At 41.2% G+C, this 19160-nt stretch overlaps 1 protein-coding gene across 5 annotated transcripts in view; it reads left to right on the top strand.

The window, feature by feature from the left end:
* mprip (myosin phosphatase Rho interacting protein) overlaps positions 1-19160 on the top strand; it is a 42635-nt gene that overhangs the window by 19706 nt on the left and 3769 nt on the right. For 3 of the 5 annotated variants that reach the window (XM_069517347.1, XM_069517348.1, XM_069517349.1), the window contains exons 8-22: positions 1776-1902; positions 3045-3149; positions 5162-5218; positions 5623-5691; positions 6336-6425; positions 6676-6785; positions 7040-7607; positions 8114-8251; positions 9950-12541; positions 15479-15626; positions 16096-16213; positions 16930-17089; positions 17384-17497; positions 17718-17804; positions 17927-18089. In XM_069517347.1, coding sequence (XP_069373448.1) covers positions 1776-1902; positions 3045-3149; positions 5162-5218; positions 5623-5691; positions 6336-6425; positions 6676-6785; positions 7040-7607; positions 8114-8251; positions 9950-12541; positions 15479-15626; positions 16096-16213; positions 16930-17089; positions 17384-17497; positions 17718-17804; positions 17927-18089 — 4646 coding nt within the window. The remainder of the gene's footprint in view (positions 1-1775; positions 1903-3044; positions 3150-5161; positions 5219-5622; positions 5692-6335; positions 6426-6675; positions 6786-7039; positions 7608-8113; positions 8252-9949; positions 12542-15478; positions 15627-16095; positions 16214-16929; positions 17090-17383; positions 17498-17717; positions 17805-17926; positions 18090-19160) is intronic. The other 2 variants (XM_069517350.1, XM_069517351.1) reach the window with 2 other exon arrangements.

Genomic DNA, 19160 nt, shown 5'->3' with positions numbered 1-19160 from the left:
CTCCATCCATACCAGGCATGAAAGGAAAGGGAGGAGTGCCTACATACTAACTCTTAAGCACATTACTCAAGTGGACCACTTGAGCCAGTCTGGGGTTTGAGCAGACGTGCCTCAGACTTAAGCTCCTTCTAAGACACGAACCGTGCCACATTTATGTGATGGCAGTTTAACACATAAGCCTCCTGGATATGTGCTGGAGTCACTTTTATGTAAAGGTCAGGAGGACAGTAGACACACCACAGGAAGGTCATTGGCCAGGAATCATGACTGACAAATATTATTAAGCTTGATTACAATCAGGACAATTGAATGTGACCTTCTCACGCTAGATTTTTTAAAAGACACAAATTCCCATAAGCTTTCCTGGAGTAAGGCCTGAAACACATTAAGATCATATGGTGGGTGTTTGGCCTCACACTGTCCTTATCCCCATCCCCTCTCCCTCATTCCCTTTTAAGGACAGCAGCTTTGGCTAAAGAGTCCCCAAATAAGGGCAGAATTTAGACAACAGAGTAATATAATATTTCCTCCTCTAATGCAGATTCCTCCCTCACTTAACAACGGCCCTGTGTGGGAGTGTGTCAGAGTTGGTAACGTACTGTGTCACAGTTTGAGGATGGTTGCAAATGAACACCAGTGAGCGCAGACAACACCTTTTTCCCAAAGTTCTTCAGATCGATCCTCCAGATGCAGTTTTTCATAAATGACCTAATGTTGCATAGCTCTGTGACTTTCAGCTTTATGACCAGGTGGCTTTACTCTTTAGCCTCCTTAAGTCTCGTGGATCTTCACCTTGACATGTTGCACATTTATCTGGCTCAGTTAACAAAGCCGCGTTAGTCGAAGCTTTGATTCCTCCATGGTGACCTGCCTGAAATGTGTTCCTAGATTACAGCTAACATTGTGTAGCTGTTTGCTATTTATACATTAGCATTCACAAGTCTCTACAATGAGCAAATATATGTTGTCTTTCTGTTGCACGGGGGTGTTTGCACTGAGCTAGGCCATAGACAACTGCAATAATAGCATGGCTAATAGCTGCTTCAAAATAAAAGCACCCCATTGGTTTGCCAGTGTAGCATGTTTTTAAAGTAATGTGTAAAAGTTAAAACTCAACAACCAATGGATGAGGTTGTACCAGCAGTAGCATATGAAAGCAAAGAGATTTAGGAGATTCATGCATGTCTTGAAAGCAAACACCTGTTACAACATGCCTTGTCTCAAGCTGTGTCTCACTGAAGCTTCTTTCAGACATGCGTTGAGCTCCTGAAATAATCTAGAGGAGATATACGTGAGAACAGAAATGTACAAGTCAGTTGCTGCTGACTTTCTCCAGAATTTCTCTCACGAGCTCCCAAGTAAAAACTGAGGACCATGTCCAAATGAGCCCTGTACCGAGTACAGCAGGAGATTATCCAAAAGATTCACCATGAGCGAGTGGGTGCATTGAGGCCGTTTCTAAAATGTGACCAATGCAAAACTGAAAAACAAGACACTACAAATATCTTAGGATAAATAAGAGGACCCATACACAGAAGACCCCAAAGTAGATGTCAACTTGAAAAGACAATGAGATTAGAGAACTTTTGGTAATAAGGCCTGGCATGGATGTACAGTAAACAACAACATGTGATCCCCACAGCAGAATTGATGTTTCCTCCTCCCTCTGCCTGCTGTGCTCACCCGAACACTCCGTTTGTTGTGAACAGAGAATCACCTGCTTGGGAATAAGATTTAAATACATTTTGCTTAACTCTTTGTGTTTTGGTTTGCAGTCGCTCTGGCGTTATTGAGAAGCTGGAGGCCTTGGAGCTGGAGAATCAAGAAAAAATGGAGGTGGAAGAGTTGGGGAGGAGTGGAGAGAGACAGGGCCGAAGTGAGCACAGACGCTTCCACAGAGAGGTAAGGCATGCGTGTGTGTTAATGTGTGTGTGCACTTAGACAGTGATCCAGCAGTGCCAACATTGCAGAGTGGTTTACAATAGATACAGTGAGACTTGTAAACATTTTTTTAAACAGCCTCACATGACAGAACAGATGTGAACTCAGGTCTGGAGCCTGGCTTTTGCTTTTTTTTAATTATTCTGTCCCAGCACCTCCCCCCACTCCTCCTCCATCTTTTCCCTTCACCCTCGCCCTCTTCCCTCCATCTCTCCCTCTCGCTGTCCTGTCTTTGTTTTGTTTGTAGGTCAGAGGTCAGCCGCGTGTGCTGTATTCATTTCCAGTTTCCATTCTGTGGTGGGATTCCCCTGGCGATTATGCTTCCCTTTCCCACCATGGCCCTCAGTGTGCAGATAAAATGGCCCAGAATTAATGAAACACAGAGACCTAACAATACTGATGCACTCAGTCACAGTTAGACACTGTTAAACATGTGGACTGTTTTGTCTTGGCCTGTCAGTTTTGTAAAAATATTACTTACGTGTACAGTTTAAGATGCCAAGACTGCTTGTGTGCATCATTCCGCACGCACTCACACACACACACACACACACACACACACACACACACACACACATAGACACACACACACACACACACACACACACACACACACACACACACACACACACACACACACACAGCTGTGGGCAGAAACTGAGATGTTTGGAATGAATGATGAAGACACTCACAACTGCTTGCTTATCGGGTCTTTATGGTCCTGACGTAACCTTCACTGATTACACCGGCGCATACATTCCCAGTGTATGTGAGTGCTCACGTGATATATGTTTTCAGGCATGTTAGTATGGACAGAGATCAAAACTGATATGAAGCCAACACGCTTGTGTGGGCAGAGAGAGTTTTAGTTTGAAACTCCATTTTACAAACAAAAATGTAGTATGAATGTGGCCGACAAGTGATTTGTAATGTTTGTCTTTCAAATGTCGACTCTTGCTTTATTAACATGCGTCTGTGTTACATGTCCATGTTGCTTTTTTATCTTTATATTATCAGTTGTATTTTCAGTTTTTCATGAGGAGTTAATTCACCTCAAGTGTGCGTAAAATCAACCTAGAAAAACATAACGGTGTGTTCTGCAGGAGCAGAGGCACAGCGTTGGTCAGGGTCTGGACTTCCCCTCCACCCTGCCCCCTCTGAGGAGAGCCAAGTCCCTGGACCGAAGGACCACGGAGTCAGTCATGACTGTGAGTGTTTCATCTCCTCTCTTTTGTAAAACACATCCTCTCAAGGTACAACCCTGGCAAGTTGTGATGCATGTAAACCCTCATCATCCAAACATTTTTGTAGTGTAAATGACGAGTTATTGAGACCAGGGTGCTTAAATAGAAGAGGATGAAATGCATCTTGTTATTACTTTTAATTGATAAAGAAGAAATCTGATAGCGAGATATAGAAAACGCAGAATCAGCCATTTTATCAATAAAATGTAATCAATAAATTGCTTGTCAGGCTGACTAACAGAGTCCAGAATCCCACAGCAGTCAGTCTGTTCTCATTCAAAATAAAAAGTGTCAATAACCAGACTGTAAAACTTGCCTTAGATATCAGTTGTAATTTTTCCTTGTTTAATTAAATGATCATTTCTCTCACAGAAAAGTGAAGCATCTTGCAAAACCGGCTGCTTGATTCTTCCCAGAATGCTCCTGAATATCCTGTTGATGTCCTACAGGCCAACTATTACAGTTTAGGAGGGGGTTTAGTGATAGAGACAGATCCCTAGAGCTCAGGCGCGGGGAATTCAATCAGCATACGACTAGGTTTAAGTTTGGATTTTGTTTTGATTGTGTTTGACATTAACTAACGCACAAATGGGGAATTTTCCCTCAGAAGGACGGTGTGTTTCAGTGAGTCTGTACCCCAGACAAAGCCTCTCCTGTTCCCTCTAAGCTGTAGGATCCAGGGTCAGCTTCAGTGCCAGATCTTCAGCTGAGCGGAGCGAAGTCGCTGGGTTGTTGTTGGGGCTGGGAAGTTGGAATCAGTTAGGTAACAGCGTTAGGAGAATTAAACATTGAGAAAGGTCTGTGTGGACATTCTCCAACAGTGTGGTTTACGTGGCATCTTTTGAAAACAGCTTTTCTCTCTCACACATAATATTGCAGTATTTTGAGATACAGTTAGTCAAATAAATTAGATGCCCTGTTTAACCCAACCAGTTGTTTTTGTGATTTTAAAGCTCCAGCCTTCTCCAGTACGTTGAGACAAGGAAAATGAGCATTTTTCCACACTCAGGACTGTTATCCTATTTCACATTGTGTGAAAACGCCTGACATCCGTGTGTAGTTAAGTTGTGTGTAGTAAGTTGCCATTTTCCCTAATGAGTCTTTGGCCTTGATGTGGTTGTGCGAAGGTGTGGGCGTTGTAGGCCAAACCTCCATGCTGCAGACGGCAGTGCAGCTCCCTTCTCTCCCTCTCCTCTCCAGGTTATACACCTTATTCTGCTCCCCTTGTGTGCAGATTGTGCCCACTGTGTGCACCCAGTTTTGTGCCATGAGTGCCCTGATACGTGTGCGTGTATGTCACAACTAACCACTGCTTCTTGAGGCCATTTTCTCACATTTATGAGTGTCAGGTCACGGTCACACATATGCAAATGCAGGTAAATGTCCTGGGTCAAAGTTCAACGACTTCTAACCCCACGCCAAGCCAAGCAGTTTTTTGCTTTGATGCAGGAAAAAAAACATTTTTCTTGCACCCTCACTGTGACGAGCAGGCTGAGGTTTGCCATGCTTGTATGTGTGACCGTGCCCTTAGTGTTTGTTCCACTGTGTGCAGACTACAACAGTTATTGAGCACTGGAGCTGGAGTAGCACAGAACAGCAGCAAAGTCTGGCAGAAGTTGCCCCTGTCCAGTGGTTCACATTTAGACCATCTCTCATCCACAGCTTTAAATTAGTCTCATCCATCGGTTGGGTCAACTTCTACCCTCAGCATGTGTTTCTGCTTACAGTCACATCAGTCAGAGTCATTTAGGAGTTGTTTTTTTAATACTTGTATGGGCGGTTTTATTTTAGTCTGTGTAATGTTGCTGTGTTTTTAAGGTAAGTGCTGGTCATCCATTGCAGCACTTTTTAATGAAAAGTCACATTTGTATTTTATTGCCTCTGAGGTCAGTTTGCATGTTAACCAGTTTTACACGTTTCCGCTCTATTCCACATAAATGTATTTTCAATATTCTTTTTCTTTCTTTTTTTTTCAGCCGGATTTGCTGAACTTCAAGAAAGGTTGGATGGTGAAACTGGATGAGCAAGGCCAGGTACCATTAAGTCATTTATCAAGTAACCTAATATTGTCTATGTGAATCAGACAGAAAAACTGTGTAAAAAAACATTTAACTGGTGAAGCAAAAGCAGTTTGAGCTTAAAGGAGCGTCAGTCTAATGAGTATATCAAATTTCAAACAACAGACAGTCTGACACAGGGCAGTAAATGACCATATGTCACTGGCATTTATAAAGAAATCTGGTTCCATAGTCGAAAGGAGCGTTGGAGTCAAAAGGTGAAACAGCAGCCTTTAAAGTAGCTCTTCGTATGATATGATCGACATGCAAACACTGCTGCCACAAAGAGCAGCTTTTATTGACAGACAGGATGTCTTCTCTAACATGCTGTCCAGAACTCTGTCTTCAGATCTTCTCTTATTTTTCTCTCCACATCTTAGTGGAAAAAATACTGGTTTGTGTTGACGGATCACAGCCTGAGATACTACAAGGATTCAATAGCAGAGGAGGTGAGCTTATAGGTTTTCATTCATCATCCTTACAGATCTCACTTCCTAGCTCTATGCAAATTCACACTTATCATTTCTGTTTGAGAAGACCAAATCATTTCTTTACCCAGTTAGTTCACAGATGAAACTGTTGTCACTGTGTGTGTGTGTGTGTGTGTGTGTGTGTGTGTGTGTGTGTGTGTGTGTGTGTGTGTGTGTGTGTGTGTGTGTGTGTGTGTGTGTGTGTGTGTGTGTGTGTGTGTGTGTGTGTGTGTGTGTGTGTGTGTGAGATAGTGAGTGTTTGCACGAGTGCAGCTCTGCTATGAAGAATGTTATGAAAATTGTTATTTAGTTGTCAGTGTTAATGTTGTGTCATCGGCTGCAAACAAAGCAACCTAACGAGAAGAAGAGCCTAAGAAATGTAAAATACTTCTGGTTGTTGCAGGTCAGAGGCGATAGCTAAGTAGGTGGTCCTTCATATGTGGCCCAGGACGCATTTGCATTCACACCGCTAAAAGAATGTGGTCACATGCGTCCTATGGACACATTTGGGTTCGTTCAGATCTGAATTTAGAACTAACGACACGTGATCTGATCATTCAGGACGTATGTTAATACCAGGCCTCAATCAATGTTTCATGTTTCTAATCTTTCCCTCACCTCAGGCCTCTGACCTGGATGGTGAGATTGACCTGTCCACTTGCTACAATGTTACTGAGTACCAGGCCCAACGCAACTATGGTTTCCAAATACATGTAAGATGCTTTGTATGTACTATGAATGTTTTTTCATTCAGGCATTAAGCATTGAATATAATAAACCTGATTATTCTAATAAAGTAAAAGCTGTTTTTTTCTTTTAATTGTTTTTCACTCTTGTCTTGAGTATGGTAATTTGAAACCGATGTAGATTTTCAGTCAAGTTGTATTTTTCCCTTGCATAATAGATGTATGTTTTTTGTTATGGTCAGTCGATGAATAATTCATTGTGCTTTAAAATGTTTAGACACAGGAGGGAGTGCACACTCTGTCCGCCATGACGGCAGGTATACGCAGGAACTGGATCCAGGCGGTCATGAAGAATGTCAGACCCTCCACTGCCCCTGACGTGGCGAGGTCAGCACACTCATGTCTACAGTATCACACATGCTTATCAACCATAATGATGAAATATGATGCATGAAAATGGTATTTGAAAAAAACATTCTGTAAAGTTTTTTTTTATACAAAATCGTATAGTTCTTTCCATTTGAAGTCATAAACTAATGAAGGCAACATGAAATATTTCATTTCGATCCATTGTTAATAAATGATACACAAATCTCAGCACTTTGGACAGTTGGCTCACTTTCCTTTTCTCTGCATTCCAGCTCAACTGAGGATCATGGCTCCTTCTCTCCTTTGGAAGGTCTGATTAGACCAGACGTCACTCAGGACTCTCTTTCATCAGAGGCCTCCTCTGTAGAGAGAGAATCCACTCCGGGTGTCACAAAGAGCCGGGCACGCGAGCGACGACGAGAAGGACGCTCAAAGACCTTCGACTGGGCGGAATTCAGACCCATCGCTCAGGCTCTGGCTCAGCAGAGAGCACAAGAGGCTGAGAGCCTCCGGGCAGACTTGGGAGAGCTCGAGCGGAGCCGGAGGAGGGAGGAGAGGCGGAAAAGGTATGAGTCTGTGACAAGCTCATCGGCAGAGCATACATCCCCTAAAGAGGCAGGGAGGACAGACTATGAGAGTGGAGAGGGAGTCGGACCTTTGGATTCATTAGGTCCCACGTCTTTGGAGAGGCAGCAGAGGGTGGAGGAGGTGATAGAACAACACTGGCAACAGGTGGAGAAGACACCCATACGGGACGAGAGAAGGGTGCCCCTGCCCACCACAGCACAAACAAGAGAGACGGCAGAGTTGGAGCAGCTGTTGGAGAATTACAAGCAAGGGGTAAATTACCTTTTTTAGTTATGGAATTTTTCTTCCTATTCAATTCCATCAGTTTCAAATTTAGTGAGTACATAAAAGCGAGCTGGAGACAACATTGAAACTTCAAAATAAAAGCGAGTTGTCATTGATTAAAGTGACATGTCTACCCCCACGAGGGGGTATAAATGTAATGACGTAGAGACATCCTCAATGGTTGACTCTACCTAAACACTGGCCCTGAAAGGTCCAAGGTGGTTTGAAACACTAGGTGGCTATATTAGCCATGTTCAACCCATAAATGTAGAGTTTTTGTAAAGATTTGGTCATAAATTTAATTTTATAAACAACTTTAATGTGTTTTATCGAAGAACAGTCGTATAATATATTAGTTTCACATTATCTATTAACTAATCAATCACCAGCTAATTGTTATGCTGAATTTCTTTCCTCATGTGGTACAGTACAGTTGAATAGCACGTCCTTGAAGAAATTGTTAGCTAATCAAAGGTTGACTGCTGCTTCTGCAGATAGAGGACCTGAAGTTACACTTGCAGAACTGTCACCAGCAGCTCATCGACTCCAACAATCACAAACAGTTGCTGGAGCAGCAGCTGAGAACAGCGCTGGAGCGAGAGCACGACATCCGCACAGGTTACATCTCTCCGGTGAGTAACGACTCTGTCTCCAGTATGCAGCTGCATTGGACTTTATGTGACTCTGCTATGATGGGAGGTCCTGGAGTAGATTTTCAGTCAAGTTGTATTTTTCCCTTCATTTTGTAACATTCTTTGCATGTTGTATTTTACTATAAGAAAACATCAAACTGACATTTAAGCAACAAAGTGGCTACAGATATGTGCCTTTGCATGAGTTCATTGCATGTGAAAAACATTAAGGTCTTAATACAAAATTGGCTTCTACTAGTTAATCTCCTCTCTTTGTCATAGGACTGTTATGATACCTGAACTCATGCTAGCAGTTACTTGACAATTGCATTGATTATGGACCAAAGAACAGCAGCGTAATGGTTGCTGATTTGACTTTGAAATAATTAGGCTACAATTTGATGTTAAAAGGAAACGAGAAAAAGTAAATTTGAAATACGGATGGTTGATATAGAAATATAAATCATTAGCACAATATTAATACTATATTCATAAAATGCTTATGCAATGTGCAAGCATATTGAGGAGGTATAAGACATTATCAAGCAACCTCAGATTTGTAAAAATAGTCTAGAACCACAACCTTTACTCAGGAGCAAAAATGCCTCTTTAAAAGAAATTGTGGCATCAGGATAATTATTGATATCAACTGAAAAGAAAGCCCTCATTTGAAAAATCTGAATCAATTTTATATTTCAGTTGTTTTCAGGCAAATTATGTAAATTATGTGTATACAGTATAAATCACTTAAATCACATCTATTGTTAGTTCTATAAGTAGTTATTTACTTTCACCTTACATTACCATTTAGTCATTGTTGCTGCATAATAGCTTTACTTGTTGAAATGTTTGACTCAACATGTATGAATAATAACCTCTCGGCTTGTTTTCTAATTATTTGCATGGACATCAGATTCCCATCTTCTATTAACAGCTATGAAGATCATCCATGTGTTATTCTGTTAACAAGTATTGTGTGTAGCTGTAAAGTGACACAAAGGTATGATGTTGGATGCATTGTTTTGCTCGTGTGTGATGTATGGATTGTTTTTGCCAACGTGAGACAGAATGAATACTTTTTTTAGATGATTCAATTTGTTTACAACTGAGTTAGAATTACACTTTGCTGTGACTATTAGGATATAGTGTGTGCATTGTTTTGTGCTGCCTCTTGTTGTAGACATAAGATTCCGGTGACTTGCAATGAATTAAAAAGAACATTTGAAAATATATTTGAACATTAGACATGCGTTGAATAATATGATTCGCTATCTCCATTCAGAAAAGAATTGCTCTGGTACAAAACATGAGCTTGGACCAGAAAACATGAGAAATGTGTGTGTAGGACCAGGTATTCCTTCCATTCTTGAGTAAACCTTCCAGCTGAAACTAATATTGCATTACTTACCATGTTAAGTAACTTTTAACCATTTAATGTGCATGCTCTGTTATGATTAACTAACCCCAACCATTAAATCTCTTTTCTCTACTTTTTATTTACAACATTCAACCCAGGGAATTTTGAATTTCTTTTGAATCGCTGTTCATCATAATTTGGTATCATCATGTGGTAATGTGGGAATAAATGTAATATCACTGTTTCGAGAAAAATGATTGATAGATAACGCTGAAAATTATTAGCAAGCTTTATGTCTCCCCTGCTATGTGTTAACCAACTGTCTGGTCCCCTTTTCCAAGCTGGAGCACCCTTTGGGTCTGGAGGCTGATGTGACGCCTCAGACGAAGAGGCCCGAACTGGTTAGTTCTCAAGCACAGAGTTTAACAAAGAAGTATCAGGAGACCAAAGAGCTCCTGAAGCTGCAAGAGCTGAAAAAGCGCAATATGCAGGCACAGCTTGGCCTCTCGCTTTCTCACCTCCCCATCAAGGAACCTTACTTTTCTGATCCATCTATTCTGGAAAGCCCTCCCCCTGAAACTGTTCAAAAAACTGTTAGTATCTCGATTCAGGACAGCTCAGAGGCAATTCAGGAGCTGGAAGACTTGATAAGTGGTAAAACGCTAACTCTGACAGAGCTGGGGAAAGTGACAAAATCCTATGCTTATAATCAAGCCACAACAGAGAGACATCAACTTCAGAAGCTCTTGGAGACATGGAAGTACCAGCAGGAGATAGACAATGAAACGATAAAAAACAGTTTAGCCAAGGCAGGAGAAATCATCCGTGAATATGAAGCCCGTCTTGTAACCATGGAGGACTTGGTGGGGAAAGTTCAGAAGCAAGGTTTTGAAAGTCTAAAAAGCCCCTACGGCCCCCTATCAAAAATTGAAAACCATTCAGAGACAAATGAGATCACAGTCGGAATGCTCTCTCAAAGGGTTGAACTTTTAACAAACGAAAATGGAGCTTTGAAACAACGCTGTCAGGAAATAGTGAACCAACTGACTGAGGCCGACAGAGAAATAGACAGACTGAAAGCTGAGCTGATCAGCCAGCAGGGCGGCAAACAGCATCATCTAGTAATGGAGGAGTTGAAAAGACTAAAGGCTGAACTGGCTGAAAATCAAGCTAATGCCATAGACAGGGAGTATTATGAAAGGGAGCTGAATGAGAAATCCTTGAGGCTCCATGAAGCTCTTGTCACGTTGGAGGAGCTTGGCAACACCCTTAAAGACACAGAGAAGAAGCTGCAGTTGAAAGAGGCCACAATGAAAGGTCTGGGCTTCCCGACAGATTATGAGGACGAGGAGTTACAGCCAGAAAAAGAGCAACTCAACGAGCTACTGGAAGCCTCACAAACAAAATTGTTTGAAATGGAGTCAAACCTGCAATCAACAGAGCAGCGCTGTATTGAACTGGAGGCTAGCAACACTGAACTAATAGCACTAAACCAGGAAAATCAGAAAGTAAGTAGAGAGAAACTAGAAGAAGCAGAAAATGAAATAAGAATGCTGAAAGAGAAGTTAGAAATTGAGAAAGAACGAGCAGAAATGACCGTTGGCAAGTGTGTTGCAGCAGGAAAAAAGCAGGTTGAGGATAAAGAACTTATAAAGCAAGTAGTAGAAGAGGTTGAGATGAGGACTGAGGCGATTAATCAAGTTGTAGAGATGTTATCAAAGGTAGATGTTAATGTAGAGAGAATGGTTAGTGATTTAAAAGGCACTTTATTTGGTTCTTTGAAAGAAGAGCCTTTGCATGTGAGTCCAAAAGATGTGAGGTTGGTAGTGGAGGGAGAGTTCTGGAGTCAGCTGTTGAGCACTTCTGAAATAAATCCAGAGGAAACTCATTGCAGCAGTGGGAGAAGTGTGGCAGAACAGATGATGGCACAGACGAGGCTGATGATCTTGATGAGAGGGATTTATTCACAAGCGAATGTTGACAGTGAAGTAGTGACTAAGCCAGATTTTGCATCCATGTACAGTTGGCTTGACAATGAAAAGAATGGTATGATTCTTAAAGAGTTAACTGAGACATTGGAGGCAAAGTCAAATAGTTTGAAGCAGCTTGCGTCAAAGCTAAAGCTTGATAAAGATGACAAGTTCCTGTCTATGACTCAAGCAAGCTTTGATTGTGAGCAGAAACAGCCCTGTGACTATTTGCTTGAAGCTTTCAAAGAAGCCTGCATGTCTTATGTGATCATTAGGTTGAACGTCCAGCATGATAAAGACCTAAAGCATAAACAGACAGAAGTTCAAACTTGTGGCTTGGACTGTCCTAATTGCCCCAAATTAAGAAAAGTTGCCAGTGATCTCCAGTCCAAACTAACTGATCTCCAGAGTCAGCTATCCGAGGCATGTCTGAAAACCACTCCAGGGCCTCAAACTTTGATTCAGATTGAAGGAGAGCCCATTGATTCATTGGATAAAACCATTGAGTTACAAGACATGATAGCAAGACATAGAAAGGAGCTTCGAGAGGTCAAAGACGGCTATGAGGAGGAAGCTGAAAAGATGAGGCAGGAAATAGCTAAGGCAAGCGAAACCCTACGTCTCCGGTCAGAGGAAAACGTGAAAGAGATCGACTCATTGACTTGCTGCATGGAGAACCTCAAGAAGAAGCACAAATTAGAAAGGTCGAACCTCATGGAGAGGTTTGACCGGGAGATGGAAGAGCTGAGGAGCATGATGAGTCCAGTCAAGCCAGAGAGGACTTCGACAGACGAGCATACAGCCTCGCATCCTGATTCGGCCCAAACTTCAACCCTGAAGCAGCGCATTCAAGAGCTGATGACCCAAGTTTCAGTCATGACGGAAGAGATGAGACGACGCAAAGAGCAGGGCGACGTTACAACTCAACGGCTGAAATACGAGAAAGACCTGGAAAACCTGAAGGTGGAAGCGCTCGTTGTCCTTGCCGTCCTCCATCTGTGATGCCTTGTGTCCCTTTGTGGCATTCCCAGATCCCTCTTCCTCCCCCCGTCCCATACTCCCACTCCCTAACCTTCTTAACACTGTCGCTCTTTGTTCTGTAAACCACCTTTTTCCTGATTTGCATGAAAACTAACCTCCTTTAAGTTTATGTGATCATTGACGCTGCAGTAGTTGTGTACCGAGGAACCCATTTTGTTGAAGCTTCATCACCATCACTCGCTAAATTTTAAGTAACTGATAAATTATAGGATGTATGAAAACAATTAAACAAACACTTTTATTTGATTTGATTATTTAAGGCTACCATGTCAGCCTCATCTGCTCAGAAAATGAGTTCCTCAGTTAGTAGTTTAGTGCGCTTATTAATCTAACCCCCCATTCAGCTATGCCTACAGTGTTAAAGGCGAAGAGTTGACCCTCACGGTCTTTTTCAGTATTTAGAATCAAAATCACAGCTTATCGCTGTAGGATTCAATTGTGTGGGTCTTATCTCTTTTCCTTTGGCTGTTTTTACTAACAAATTAAATAAAATTCCCCTTTTCTCTCAATAACCGTTGATGACATAACATTTCACTTCTTTGACAAAGTGATCTTGGCTCAATTTGTTAGATTTTTCTAGAGCTCCACTGCATCTCACAGTCTTGTGTAGCAAATAAAGTTGTTAGCTCAGGCTACACCCATGTGAATACCTTTTTAATTCTCAAATGGCATATAAAAAATCCCGAAAGATTGTTTAGCTTTGCATCAGCAATCCCTTTCTATGCTAAAACACCTTAAAGGGTATGATTGTGCGTGCCAGTGTAAACAGGAAGCAGATTATACAGTTACAGAAAATACGAGTTACAATGATGAAAAGTAAGTTGAGAAAATAGTTTTCTTGGACAAACAATGAGGAGGAATCAATCACGAAGCGAATGCGGGTGACTGCATCATCGTTTCTAAAATGAAAGGTGTAACATAGCAATGGTGATGCCTTTTAAAACTAAAACATAGTGTGGATGTAGCCTTGTATGGAACTTTGGTTTCACAATGAGTAGTTATACAGTCCTTGACATATTATCCGATAACTTAGTTTGCTGTTCAAAGCAGGAATATGTGGTTGAAAGCTCTAGAAAAAGCTAGCAAGGATACCATGACTCAGATTGTTTTATCAAACTACTATTCTGATTCTTTTGTCACTGGTCTTTAGCCCTGCAGATAGTTCGGGTTTCTGTTGGATTGGTTTGGAGATGAACCGAATTCTGTCTGTGTTGTCAAAGCATAGAATTATGGTATTTTATAAAAACCTAACAGATAAAGAACATCATCACAAAATTTAAATGGTCTGTGTACAACAAATGAAAAGTTTCCACAGCAGGTTTCTTAAATCCTATGAAAACCAAACTGAAACTATCTGCAAGGCTGGACACAACAAAGGTTACAGTATATGGGGAAATATTTGATCTTATAGGATTTGGTCGGATCTTAGATTTAACAGTCTGTCTTTTTAGCAACCAGACACAACAGCTCTTTTCAGACTTTCAACTTGTGTTGTATATTTAAACTTTTTTCAAATCTGGCAGTTTGATAAGTTATGAGATTGTATATAGGGATAGAAAAACTTTCTGAGGGGAAGACTGAATACCTAATGTTTCTACCTGTGGTATGTGAGATACCGTAGTATTTTTATGGTTATTCTGTACATCGCTACTTCACCTTAACTTCAGTTATGGGAAAGTGTTGGTAATTCTGGGACTCTGATATTTCTTTATATCTGTCGTACTTGACTGAGGTTTTAAATTTAATTAATTGTGGTCTTTAAAAGGTTTTAAATCTAACTTTTTGAAAATATAACATATATTGTAGAAACAATAATTATAATAATAGATGCAAAGCAACTGAGGTTTGGTATGTTGCACCACGTCGGTGACTTTCTGACTTACTTTGAAAAGTGAGATTTCCTTGTGTTGGAGTATTTAACAGTGTGTTGGATGTTTAGATAATCAGCCTCTGACAGTGGGTATATGTCCCTGCCATGACTTAGGATATACTATATTTACACATAAGATGCACAGCCTGACTTCTAATTAAAGCTGCTGCTTGGTCTGATGTCAGAGGAGGAAGTTTACATTTGCTCTGTGGGGGAGATGTTTCACCGTCTCACAGTAGTTTCCTGGGTCTGAGCTCTCAGGGGGTTTTATCCCTGTGAAAACACACTGGACCTCCATTTCCTCTGTTTGGCTGAGAGAGAGGAGGGGGCACAACTCTCGACTGAGTCCTCAGATTAGAGGCAGTGAATAGAGGACGGAAGCAGGGTCAGGTTTTGGGTTGGGCTAGTGGAAAGGCCATTGAAATCCCCTCATGTGGAAAGTTGCACTAAAGTTATAATAGCAGCGTAATGAAATATTTATCAGTCCTATCCTGCATATTGCATAAAGGTGCTAGTTTGACAAGCTGATCTCAAAAAGGCCAAATGTTGAAAATACATTTTGCTTTCTAGTATCTCAGACGTTCAGTGGGAAGATTTGGATTTGCAAAAAAATGAAACTTCTGTTGAGCTAAGTTTGGAAGATGGATGTGATTATATCATTGCAAGTTTGAATGTTGTGTTGAAAATAGTAAATGGCAGCAGATACTTTTTACACTCCTCTCATTGTCTTCTTATTCCTTTACTGAATTTTGTATCCTGTCCTTCCTCTTAACCCTTTTTGTGCTCACACAGGCTCTACTTGCTCGTGGCTAACAGGCTGTGGCTTGCAAGTTATTTGCTGGAGATAAATGGATGATCTGCTCTGGCTTATACTGTAGGACCCAGGTTTTTTTTTCTCCTGCCCAGCTCATATGAGTCAGGAGAACCTTTTGGTCTGTATCAAGATGAGCCGTAAATTAACAGTTGCACCCTGTTCCCCTGTGTCACAGGCCACCTGTGAGAGGGGCTTCGCTGCCATGGAGGAGTCCCATCAGAAGGTTATAGATGAGCTGCAGAGGAAACACCAGAGAGAGCTGGAGAACCTGCATGAGGAGAAAGAGAGGCTGCTGGCAGAGGAAACGGCAGCAACCATCTCTGGTAAGCACTGCAGAAAAAAAGAATTGTAAAAAAAAAAGACCCAGAAAAGACCCCCGGAGGATGTATGGAGAATTTGCCAGTTTGATTTTGTCCAGGCTTTCTCCAGAGGTTGCCTTTCACGCATGCAAAACACGGCAGGAGGTTCTCCACTCGGACATGTTTACAACAGCACAAAATGCTCCCTAGTGTTCAAGCAAAAGGGTGGCGTGGCAGCCAGAGGCAGGATGTAAAGTATACATTTTGCTGCAGAGATTACATGTTTTTGTTTAGAGCACATCAACACCGGCATCTGCCCTTATCACCAAAAGCTTTTTTGACATTGGTGTCTTCTACGTGCATGTCACCGCTTTTTCATCCTGAGGTATTTGTATAGTTTTTTTGGTCATTTTTGCCTCTGTTGCCTGTTAGAACTGCTATCAAAACATGCATGTTGCACTATAGTCATTAAATGTGTTTATGTCTGTCATAGCAATTGAAGCGATGAAGAACGCCCACCGCTCAGAGCTGGAGAAGGAGCTGGACAGGGCTCGCAAGGCCAACAACAACGCAGAGAACGCAGACATGGATGAAATGCACAGACAGCATGAGTACGTTTTCCTTAACTGCCACATGTACCGTGTAGTCATACTATCAAGGCACTGCATGATGGCTTTAGTCTGAAGAAACCTGAATGCGGCAGTTGGATCTTACAAATGCAGCTAAAAGTCTCATCTGACAGAAAATGCAGAAAACTGGAAGGATTTTTAGAGTTCTGTATTGTAACATGTCAGTTGTGATAATGTTTATAGATTACATTTATAAAAATATATTTAGTAGATTAATATATATGCTGTTGCTCATAATGTTCCTTTTGCCCACCAATTTCATTTTGTTAATAAATATATTGAGTATTGTTGTGTGTCGAACAGTTAATCAAATACACTTTCATTCAGCTGAATTTGAGCAAAGTAAAAAAAAAACACCAGAGAAGAAATGGAAGATTTCATTTCTAAATTACAAATGTAAGAAATTGTCAGCGTGTACTTACTTACTGATCCTGAAGCTGTTTCTGTATGTATAGAGAAGACAAAGAACCTCTTTTGGTGTAAGGCTTCAGTAGCAAAGGAGACATGGAATTACTGACACAGCTCCAGTCTTGTGTTTTCATTTCTGATCTTATTAAACCAAAACAAACTTTAATCTGGCTGCAGGTTTGAATTTAGAGTAAAGATCAAGCATTTCACCAAACCAACTGAACACATTGCTGCATTTGCTGGCTGCTTTCTCCTGGACGTTTTTCAGTCTGTGGTTTTGTGTGCTTCAGGGAGGAGTTGTGTTCGTACCAGCGGGAGATCGAGGTGCTGTCGGAGCAGTATTCGCAGAAGTGCCTAGAAAACGCACACTTGGCCCAGGCGCTGGAGGCTGAGAGGCAGGCCCTTAGGCAGTGTCAGAGGGAGAACCAGGAGCTCAACGCGCACAACCAGGTGCAGACACACACACTCTAACACACAATCATGAGGCTCACTGATACACACAACATGTTCATCCATCATTTAGCTATACCACTTATTCGGAGGGGTACACAGGTCACCATAGTGTTGATTTAGTTTGTGAGAAATATGACTAAATATGTTTGTCAACAACCTTTTGTTGATGACACTTCACACCTACCTTGTATGGTCCGAACCAAATACCTTTTTGATACATTTTTTTATGTGATAAAGTGAGCATGAAAACACTTCACCTGCTCTAATCTTGTTCTTTCGTGGCCTTTGTAGGAGCTGAACAACCGTCTGGCAGCAGAGATCACAAAGATGCGCTCCATGACATCTGAGGATGGAGTTGGAGACACAAACACCACAATACAGGGGAAAGAGCTCTATGAGTTAGAAGTAAGGTTCAATAGACAAAACCACTTAAAGCAATAAAATATAAAAATGTGTGTAATTCTCTTTTCTGTTAAATAAAAAGTCAACCAAACACATCAGTACTCAGTCCGAGGCTTCAAAAAGCAGCTAATTCTCCTAAATATTTACAAAATCTTAATCCCAGGAAGTAAAAATCTATTATTTCTTGTTTTTAAACATCATCCTTTATATTCTTGTTTTCCAGGTAATGCTGAGGGTGAAGGAGTCGGAGGTCCAGTACCTGAAGCAGGAAATAAATTCCTTAAAGGAAGAACTCCAATCTGCCCAAAGAGTATGTGTTTTCTTTTTTTTTTTTTTTTTTATTAGTTCTGTTTTGGGGACATGGGGAATTCTGAGCTGAGAGTCAACACAAGTGCCCTTTTTTCTAAACCGCCAAACAATGTGTTTTTTTAGGACAAGAAATATGCAACAGATAAGTACAAGGACATCTACACAGAGCTGAGCATCGTCAAGGCCAAAGGGGAGCGGGATCTGGGGCGGCTCAGAGACCAGCTGCAGCTGGCCCACGAGGCTCTTGGGGAGCCATCGCTGGAGGAGGTGGAGCGAGGGGGATACGGTACGGAGACACACACACTGGTCCTTCACACTAGAAACTTTTCATGTTATTAACATTGTCAGACCAACATTCAGTTTACACTCTAAACTGCTCATTGAAACTTTCATGTGAGTGAGGAGTTGGTCAGATTTCAACATTAGCATCATCCAATGCCCACCTGTTCTGCTCTATTGGGATACATCCATATTACTACATTTTCATTCGAAAAACACATCAACTCTTCTGTGGAGAAACCAGAAATTCTGCTGGGCCCGTTTTGATTGGAAAACTCCAGGGCTGCGTTTTAGCCAGGACAAGGACAAAGTGAGACGTTTGGAAACGATGACGTAGACACTGAGTGGGTGTTTTCGGTCATGATGTACCCTTTGCTGATTCACCAGTCTACTTTCACATGACCCCCTTTTGAAAGGGGCAAAACTGAAGGCATGGGCCATAATGGCACAGATGCTACCTCAGTCTCCAAGTTTCATTCACACAAAAAAGGATTTGACTGGAGGCAGCTTCGTCTTCTGTTGACCGAGTTCAGAAGATGTAAACATGACTTATTCAAATGCGAATCAAAATCCAACATGAAAGCAAATATCTTACTGTGACAGAAAGTTACAGACTAAAAACAGACTTCTTAAATAAACAGTGGTCCATGGCTGTTGACATAAGGCTGCATAGAGAATAAGACAAGGAGAGCATAATTCAACAGGTGATGATATAAGGTTGCTTCTCTTTCATAAAGACTCTGAGAGAACTTCACCAGCAACCACATACTGTAAAAAGTGACATACCTAAATTATTCATGCAAATAAAATCATAATATTAAGAAAGAAAAGAAAATGAATTAACTTAATTAATTATTTTTATGTTCACTTAAGTTGATTTTGCTCTGCAACATATTTAAAACTTAAAATGTGTTAAGATTAACTTATTGTTGAGCTTGAGCTTTTTTTTGTCTATTAATCAAATGTTGTTCTAGCTTTGTTAGACGCTCATAGCAGTGAGATGACTAAGAAAGCAAAAGAAAATGTTCCCACACAGATTCAAACTGAGAATGTCGCAGTTCATTGTTGACATCATAAC

The sequence above is a fragment of the Paralichthys olivaceus genome, chromosome 21, assembly GCF_024713975.1.
Source record: "Paralichthys olivaceus isolate ysfri-2021 chromosome 21, ASM2471397v2, whole genome shotgun sequence".
In the NCBI taxonomy this organism is placed as follows: Eukaryota; Metazoa; Chordata; class Actinopteri; order Pleuronectiformes; family Paralichthyidae; genus Paralichthys; species Paralichthys olivaceus.
Note: the sequence above shows the minus strand (reverse complement) of the source record. Positions and strands in the feature narration are given on the sequence as shown.